General features: G+C 34.6%; 1 protein-coding gene across 4 annotated transcripts in view; it reads left to right on the forward strand.

The window, feature by feature from the left end:
• Nucleotides 1-5,578, forward strand: part of LOC124357607 (insulin-like receptor) — a 58,258-nt gene extending 52,680 nt beyond the window's left edge. For all 4 annotated transcript variants that reach the window (XM_046809539.1, XM_046809538.1, XM_046809536.1 and 1 more), the window contains exon 5: nucleotides 97-5,578. In XM_046809539.1, the coding sequence (XP_046665495.1) occupies nucleotides 97-3,352 (3,256 nt within the window). In that variant the 3' untranslated portion in view covers nucleotides 3,353-5,578. The remainder of the gene's footprint in view (nucleotides 1-96) is intronic.
• Nucleotides 5,579-9,870: the final 4,292 nt, after the last annotated feature.

Below are 9,870 nucleotides of genomic sequence, written 5' to 3' on the forward strand. Positions count from 1 at the left end.
ACATTACACCTTGCAAGGTCTTAAAAACTGATTAGAAGTTGTAAAGAGGAAAAAAAATTCAGTACTTATGTTAAATTGAAAATATTTATTCTACAGATATCAGCACCTGAACCGGAGGTGTATCACACGTGAAGAATGCACATCTATCGACCTGCCGAGTGGAGCATCCAGAGGATTGAGGTATCATTCGTCTTCAGGCCGTGCCGCCAAGAAATATATAATATTCAACGGAACCTGCATTGACAGTTGTCCACCCGGTTACGAGATCGACGCTGCTGGCACGGGTTGCACGCTGTGCGCTGGCGGCAAGTGCCAGAAGTGGTGTGCCGGTCAGAACATCGAGAACATCGCCGCTGCGCAGATACTCAGAGGGTGCACACACATAGAAGGCTCTCTAGAAATCAGTATTAAAACAGGGAAACCAAAAATTATTTTTGAAGAGCTGGAAGAAAATCTCGGTTCTATAGAGGAAATAGAATTTTACTTGAAGATAGTCCGATCAATCCCTATCGTAAGTTTAAAGTTTTTGAGAAATTTAACGACGATTCGTGGAATCCATCCACTACCAGTAGGCTACACGGGAGGAGGAGATAATTACACTTTGATCGTGATAGAAAACCAAAACATTCAAGAACTTTGGGATTTGGATTCGAAACCCAATTTTAAAATCCTCAATGGTAAAGTATTTTTTCATCATAATCCTAAATTGTGTCTACAGCATATACATAAGTTTCTATCAGTAATTCACTACGATAAGAACGTCACCAATTTAGAAGTCGGAACAGATTCCAATGGTGATAAGTTCCCTTGTAATGCTACTGAAATAGATGTCACTGTTACTTACAAGTCACCTCATATAATTCAAATTAATATTCCTTTCCTTAAGATAAGCTACGATACGTCAGATCTCCGCTATGTGATTTACTATACTCCTGATCCCAACGGCAACATGACCATGTTCGATGACTTCGATCAGTGTTCGGAGCATCATTGGACTACCAAAGACGTTTCAGTTGATCCAAGTGACAACGACTTCATCAAGAGAGGTCTGCAGGTAAACCTGACTCATCTTGAGCCCAACACGCAGTACGCACTCTACGTGACTACCTATACTATAGATCGCTTTGGTGCAAAAAGTGCAATGCTCTATGAAACAACACTGCCGTCTGTTCCATCTGAATTGACTCAATTGGTAGGGTTTTCCAATGAGAACTCAGATATAGTTTTGAAATGGGAAGGCCCAAAGAAGGTGAATGGAAAAATGAAGGAATATATAGTTACGTGGTCTTTATTAAGATATGACGAATCTCGGATAAGGCTTCGAAACTATTGCGATCATCCAATATCTTACATCAGCAAAAATGAGGCAACTGAACCAATTATTCCACAGGTAGCAGGAATAGAGAATGAATGTTGTGCTGAGTCCAATAAGCGTCCCCAAATCACTAAAGATGGATTCGAAGGACTCTGCTCCGATTATAACCATTATCAGTTTCCGACAGGATGTTATAATTCACCGTTAGCTTGCGAGTCTTGTTTCTATTCGTACGTTTATAGCCAACCTTTTGAACCCATTTACCACGGAATGGAAAGAGAACGTCTAAACAAAACGAAGATCATGTTGGCTACGAATAAACATAGTGATATTGGTGATGAAAGACCAAGAGCTATGAGGGTTCATGTACCAGGGAATTCGTCTGGTTATACAATAACAAACGTATTACACTATCAGGACTATCTGGTTACAGTGAGAGCATGCAGGGAGGCCCACCCAGACGAGTTAAATCGGTCAGAGGACAGTCGCTGCAGCAGGACCGATATAGTGACTGTGAGAACTCGTAAAAGAGAACTAGCTGACACAATAAGTTCAGTAAGCTACAAGGTCGTTAACAACACTGTATTGTTGGCATGGGAGGTGCCTTCCAAACCTAATGGTATGATAGTTGGATTTGAAACTGAATATCACCATGCGGATACGGATAATATAAATTCGATTACAAACTGTTTTACATTTTCAGAATACCAGTCGGACAACGGAATTTTGCTCGTGGGTTTAGTACCTGGAGGCTATGAGTTTAGAGTCAGAGCAATCTCCTTGGCCGGTAGAGGCCCGTATACAAATTATATATATTTTGAGATTGCCAATAGGTCATTTTCTGTATTCACTATTTTATTGGTTTTCGCTACTTTAAGCATAGCCATAATTATTGTAACTGTATCGTGTACAATTTATCAGAAGAAGAAACACAGGCCAATTGAAAAACTGTTTACATCCGCCAATCCCGATTACCAATATGTACAGGATCACTGGGAAATACCACGAGAGGATGTGGAAATCATCCGGGAGCTGGGGACAGGATCGTTTGGGAAGGTTTACGAGGGAATTTTGAAATCAAAAAATATCCCTTGTGCTATTAAGACTGTACATGAAGATGCCTCAGCTTATGACACAAATATATTCCTAAGCGAAGCATCGGTAATGAAATCAGTATCAGCAGCATATCATATAGTCCACCTACTAGGCGTAGTGTCCACGGCTAGGCCTCCTTTAGTGTTGATGGAACTGATGAGTTTGGGTGACCTGAAGACCTATCTAAGGTCAACAAGAGAAACAAGATCTCCTTCAACTGCGTCAATGATAAGAATGTCACTTCAGATCGGAGACGGAATGACATTTATGGAAACGATGAAATTTGTACACCGCGATTTAGCAGCAAGGAATTGCATGGTGAATCAAGATGGCATTGTGAAGGTCGGTGATTTCGGGATGACGCGTGATGTCTACGAAACAGACTATTACAGGAAGAACAACACCGGTCTTTTGCCTATCAGGTGGATGGCCCCGGAAAGTTTGAAGGACGGTGTATTCACCAGTCAGTCGGACGTGTGGAGTTTTGGAGTTGTTTTATGGGAAATCGTCACTCTTGCCGAACAACCTTATCAAGGCTCCAGCAACGACCAAGTGTTGCACGATGTGATCGCCGGTAGAAAACTTAATATTCCTAAACACAGCCCTGAGGTACTGAAAAATATCATGATATCCTGTTGGAGAAGAAAACCTTCACAACGAATGACTTTTATGCAGATCCTTCATTCCCTGGAGTACTATCACGACGAAGACTTCAAAAAGATATCATACTATTACTCTCAAGAAGCTATGGGTCTCAGAAAGGCGTCCAATGATTACGTTGAGATGAGATCAGTAGAAGATCCGTTGCTCGGACTCGCTCAACGTTCTGCAGACTACCAGAAGCCGGGTGGTGTGTCTTTACTGCTGTCTAAAGTCAGATCACTGGGAAAGACAGAGCGATTGAGCAAAATTGACGAATCAGGGCCATCCTTCGATTGCTAGGATCATTGAAAATATAATCCAAATTCATCCCATAGACGGTTAGTAAGGTATATGTTTAGAACAACTCCAGATTATATATTTTTGGGATTACAACAGTTCTGACAAATGGATGTGCTCTTATCTGCTCATTAAATACGGAAGACTGAATTCACTTCCAATGTTGATTGTTCCTCTTTATAATAATGTTTAATACACTAGTCTTAATTGTGTGTTAATTTAGTTAGAATAGTCATATTTTTAAGAAATGGTTGTAAATTGTATCTATAAATTCAAAACCGCTATGAGCTATATTCTTTGAAATTTTCCATTTATTAATTCCGTAATGTAGTTTAACTGGAAAGATCGTATAGGTTAAAATATGTTTTACTATCCTTAATGTTAAATTTGACCTGCACTTGTATAACAATATTCTTTTAAACTAGTGTAAATATTGCACCTGACTGATGAAATATTCATTATCAATTTGTATAGGTCTAATCCTTGTTGGATTTATGTAGAAGCATCTTAGTGTGTACTTTGTAATTTAAAGTTCGTACAAAGTACGAACACACTACTATTACTATGCTTTCCCCTTAAAAGATAAAACTTATATGAAATGTTGATAAGCTCAATCTGTGATGTAGAATATTATTATTTCTAACTTACCAAATAGTGGTAAATAATTATCCCATGCCCTTTTTCATAGCATTAGAATATTTACATGTCAGTCATAATTGATAAGGTCTTTTGTAAACGTGATTTATATGTGAGCTTTTTGGTATTACATGTGCCTTAAATGTGCTGTTCATTTGATGGTTATGAATGGTTATCATATATACTTACAGATAATTAAATGTCGCATATAACTAATTTGGATGCCGTGTTGTTTACTATGTGTTCAGGTTAAAACATCTTTTTAATACATCTTTATCTTCAATTATGCAGCAAAATAATATACCTCAGGGATTTCAGAAACACATTTTGAAGCCATGAAATAAGTATTCGGTGTTCATTTTATGTTAGTATAAGGCTACTAGTCATTATTTCAGTATATTGTATTTTCTAAGATGTGACTTTGTATATCACTTTTAACGATCAATAGGCCTATTAGGAAATCTAACTGGAAGCATGTATTTTGAAAATGTACGAACAAAGCATACAAAAGAAAGTAGGGAATTACAACAAGAACATTGTTCAGCAACTCTCATATATGCTTCGATACAATAACACAGCTTTTGGTGCAATAGTTATAGTGTGATTAGTTTTAAACAGTTCAACAATAAGTTTATATAAATATATGTTTACATTTTTTGTATTGATTTCTAATCTAGCAGACCGTTAATGTAATCAGAAATGTAAGCTATAGTTGATTTATGGTGGATACTACAGTGATATATTGGATTATATATTTTGAAAATAACTCAATTTACAGATGTAATTGCGAAATTTAATATTGAAAACTGATAACTACCAGATAATTGTATTCTTTTTAGTACTTATGAGTATGAAATAGTAATCCCATACTTATAAATAATATCACAATGACTTGTTTTTAAAGAAAACTATTGTATTTGTGAGTTTGATTCTTATATACTTATTGTTGAAATAAATATGTATAAATTTAATATCAGAAGTAATTATTAAGGTTAATTTACTTTATGTAATTAAACAATAGCATTATTCTTAAATAGATAAATAGTTTCAGCTCCAGTACGAAGTTTAATGTTTGGTACTTCATATTTTAAATTTGTACATATTTTAAGCTTTGCACGAGGAATGTAACTATATTGTGTACGTACTTTTCAAACATTTTAAGTGAGTGGTGTTTTCACAATTTACTCCTATAGATGATTTTTATAACTCGATGAAATTGACATTGAGAGCCAAATTTAAAAAAGTACGAAAAATTACACTCAATATAAAACAATAGTATTGCAAAGTGTGAAAATGAACAAAAATACTTTTTAGACTAATTAAAAGTTTAACTTAATTATTATATATCACATATATTAATTTGATGCTTTTAAACGAACAAAATATTTTTCATAAAAGAAATGTTTTATAAGGAATTTTGGATTTTTAGTACATCTGCATTTAAACGCTGTAAAAATAAAAAGGAAGTTTTGTATATATGTTACCAGTATTTTTTATATTATCGTTCCTCTGTTATAGTTAGGTGCGTCCGACCTGTATAACGTGTTACATGTTGTATTTTTGTATGTTTGAATATTAAAAAGTTGTACAGTATATGAATTGATTTCTTACCTACTTAGACAAAAATATTTTTCTCAAACCTTTATATTGGTATTATGAAAGTATGCTTTTATTTTGAGCGAAAACTTTGGTTTTGATGAACAAAACATTCTATCTGTTACTGAGTGTTCCTCCATGTACACATTTAAAGTATACAATGATTTATATTTAACGACAGACAGGCATAATTAAACACGTCCATCCTTTATTAGAAAATATTGTATCCGTTCTACACATCAAATTTTCAGCCTTAGAACAGATATAACTGATTTCAGTTAGATTTCATAACTTCTGTGAGTTATAAGTTGCATATTTGTATAGATTTATATTAATAGGTTAACAATGTGTAAGGTAGAATATTGTTCTGAACTGTAAAATATCCGAATAATCGGACTATGATTTTATCCGACAAAGAATACAGCACTTTTGTCAAGTATCTGGGAAACTTTGCGGGGCGCTGCAAGCAACGTTTATGTTCAAGATGTGTACTTGTTATCAGGCCGATGTTATTTTTCCATCGGGACAAGAGATCTCTTTTATTACAACTAACACTTTTTGCTCCGTTCGTATTCTTTTTAGTACTTCAATAATGAAAAGATGAATTTACTACCTATATCATCATATTAAAGAGAAATTAAAGAACGATAATTTATGAAGAACCGAGAATTGGTACTATTGATCCTGACAGCTTTTATTTATTTCGTCTGTACACAGGTATATCCTGCAACAAAGGGTCCATATTCTTTCTCCATATCACATTATGTTCTTGGTGTGATTCTTATAGTTTGTTTTCACATTTTAACATTCCTAATAAGAATAACAATCAACCTGGCGACTGTAGACAAGGGACAAGGGACGCAGAGTAATGTACTTCCGGCTATAGTAATCTACTTCCGGTATTAGATATCTATAGTGACATAAGTTGGGTTTGCCATTTTGTATTGATAAAAAAAATACATATATAGTTACCCGCGGTTTAGCACCCAATTTTATAGACTTTGCACATGTATGAGTACTTGTGGTTCGATTTTGTGGTTGATTTTGTTTTTAATTAAGAAAATAGATAGACATCCATAGGTCTGAAAAGCCTACTTTTGTCAAAAGGCAACTAAGATGGGTCTTTAAATTTATAGTAAGGAAGTTTGTTTTTGGCGATGGAAGGATTGTAAATTTAAAAAGATTTTTTCCTCGACATTTGCCTTCGTTCAGTAATGCAATACAATCAGTCACACTACGTTTTGAGATCTGCAATCTGATCCCTCCTTCAGGTAAATGACTAAACTAATGCTTGAATAAAATTTAGGTCTATAGTGCAGATCTCGAAACGTAATTTTATTGATTGTATTGTGTCACTGAACGATGGCAAATGTTCAATAAACCTTGTTTCTTAATTCTTTTCATTTACAAGAAATTATTATTCCTATATTTAAAATTATTCATTGTCAGTACCATTTCAATTAAAGTAATAATACAATTGGTATAAAAAGACCGATTGTAACATAAAGTGCCTCTGGTGGCAACGGTTGTGTAATTTATTTAAGTTTAAGATAAAATTATTTGTATCTTCGAGTAATGCTGGTAACTGCTTTGTTGTTACTCCTATAGGTCGCCTGGGGTGGGTAGCCAGATAGGTTTATGTATTTTAGGGAGTGTATAGAAGTCTAGTGTTTTTGTTGATTTTTTAGTGAGGATAGCAACCTAGCATCTAAAGATAAACCTTGTCCATTTTTTATAGTATGTCTTGCATTTCATTGTTAAAGTTTTGTGTAGGATCTTTGAGGAGCTGATATTTACAAGTATCACTCAGATGTTTTTCACATTCTGCTATGTAATCTACACGATTTAATAAATTAGTATTATTTGATCTATCAGATGGCAACATTACTAAATTTCGAATGTCCTTAAGTGAAAGATGCAATTATTTTAAATTTAGATACATTTTTGGTTTTAGGTAAGTTGTCAGAACATTTAGTACTTGTAGTTGAAGTTCAGTTGATCTTGTAAATACGTAAGTTCGTTGCCCAGCTTGGTACACCACTTCGTTTCAATATGGCAGCCATTCAACTTAAAAATGTCACAACTACTTTAATTATAAACCTATAGAAATTTTTAAAAGTTTATAGGATGCTTATACAATTTTTAAAATAGTTTGAATTAATAGTGTTTTGTATCTGAAGCGATTTTTAGTGAAGCATGAAGCTAGAACTTTTGTTCGCCAAAAGTTGGTGATAGAAAAGTAACAACATCAAACTTGTTACAAAAATTTACTTTATAAACATCTCAAATAAGTTTATTTGTCATCTAAGTTTTTCTTTTTGTTCCATTATGGCAGCCATTCAAACTAAAAAAATCACCTCTGTCATTTTTTGAAACTAAAGGATAAATAAGTGTTCTGGAATAATTATACCATTTCCTACACATTTTTGACATTTTGTCTTATTTTTTTACATCGAATGGTTTTCAAGATATTGAGTAAATATAATTCCACAATATTTCAGTTGTCATAACTTCTACTTGCTTATTTCCGACTAATCTCGAAGGAAATTTAAAGGGGTTTGACAAAATGTTGATCACCACAAATACTGCGGTTATCTGCTACAGCTAATCATAATCCTGCAGGTTCATACAGAGATCAGCTAAATTTACTTTTCTTATAAAATCCAGATGATCAACCTCAAAATTGCAAAGTATACGGGTGTTCACAATATTCTGTAACAATACTATTCCTCCATGTATAGCTGGTCAAAAATCACAACTCGCTGAAAGGTAATAAGAGGTGAATTAAAACTGGGATGTAAATTAGATGTAATGTTTTATATTTGTACGCGTTCTTTTAGTCATGTACACTTCCATATTCACAAAATTCATTGTGAAGAAAAGTAGAAATGTTGTTCGCCTTGTTTCCACCGCCAAGGATTTTTACTGTTACGTCTTCTAATATTTTGGCACGAGCTAATGCCAACCTTGTCCGTAGTTAAAAAAAGGTTCTGAAAAGCACGTAAAAGTTTTGCTAGTTTTGACTTCAGGATTTGGTAGTCATTTGAGTAATTTCAAAGGCCAATTTTATCTTTGCCCTAATACAAAAGGAAGATGAGTATTACTTGCTTCTACAGATAAAGAGATTTGCAATTCCAGTTGAATTTATTGGAAGTGTAGTGCCTCTATTGTCTTTCAAATGGTGTAGAAGAGTCTCGTAAAGTCTTTTCTTGCCACGTGGCCATACAAACAGTCCCAGTTCTCATGAAATCTATTACTATATATAAGTATGATTTATCTTATCGCCTTGTGTTTGCCATTCATTTAAAGATGCAATCATACTGTTGTGTTGATTTCTTATGGAGCATCAAACAACATGACTGAACTTTGTGATATCGCGTGATATGTATTTGCTAAGCCTAGGTAAGTACTTATTTAGACATTGGCCCTGAGAATTTTCCCAACACCTCTAAACGTAAAGTTGGTGCAGTGTGGACATGCATTCCTATGACCTTTATAACGAGAAGCCTGGTGTTGCTTGTACTTATCAAAACCTCTGGAATAATTTGTGAAACTGCACGTAGAGCACGAGCTCAGGTATTCAGATACTGCATACAGTTCCGTGACTTGTCTCAGGATGTTTCATTGATCGCTTTGTACAAACTCTAAACCATTTGATCAAAGTCTAGTAGCATTTGATCAAATGCCACATCAATATATCCTATACAATTATTGATACTAATGAAACTTCCTATTTTATCGCTATATACCATTGTCATATGTGTTTATCGTTGTGAAATAGTAACGTAATATTATCGTATTTTTTATTTGATTTTAGAATTAAGCCATCTGGAGTACTTAAAAAATAAAACGCTTAGCTCGACCAGCAGCAACTAAAATTAATTGTGCTGTTTTTAACTTCAATAAGTATAGGCGTAACACACGCCCAGTCTCTCGCACAGCTGAGATAAAAACCTTTAACGACTTCTGATGCCTTGCCATTGACAGGCGATGTGTTTGATTACAAAACTGGATAAAATTTTCTATGTTTAGTCCATCATAAACTGTCACTAACCGTATGTGTTAAAGCTTGTGGTCAATAACCATATTGGATGCTAGGAAACTATACTACTACAGAGAAAGCAGGAGCTTGTAAGCGGTCCTATCCTTTTTTTACAGGAGCCGGATTCCTTGATGTTGCATCGCTACACGAAAACGACAAAAACCCCACCGTTCATAGAGCAAGCATCAGATCTCTATCAGCTACGACATCGCTAAAGCCTCTAGGACTTGAACAGTCGAGTCAATCT

Source organism: Homalodisca vitripennis, chromosome 3 (genome assembly GCF_021130785.1).
Source record: "Homalodisca vitripennis isolate AUS2020 chromosome 3, UT_GWSS_2.1, whole genome shotgun sequence".
NCBI classification, from domain to species: Eukaryota; Metazoa; Arthropoda; class Insecta; order Hemiptera; family Cicadellidae; genus Homalodisca; species Homalodisca vitripennis.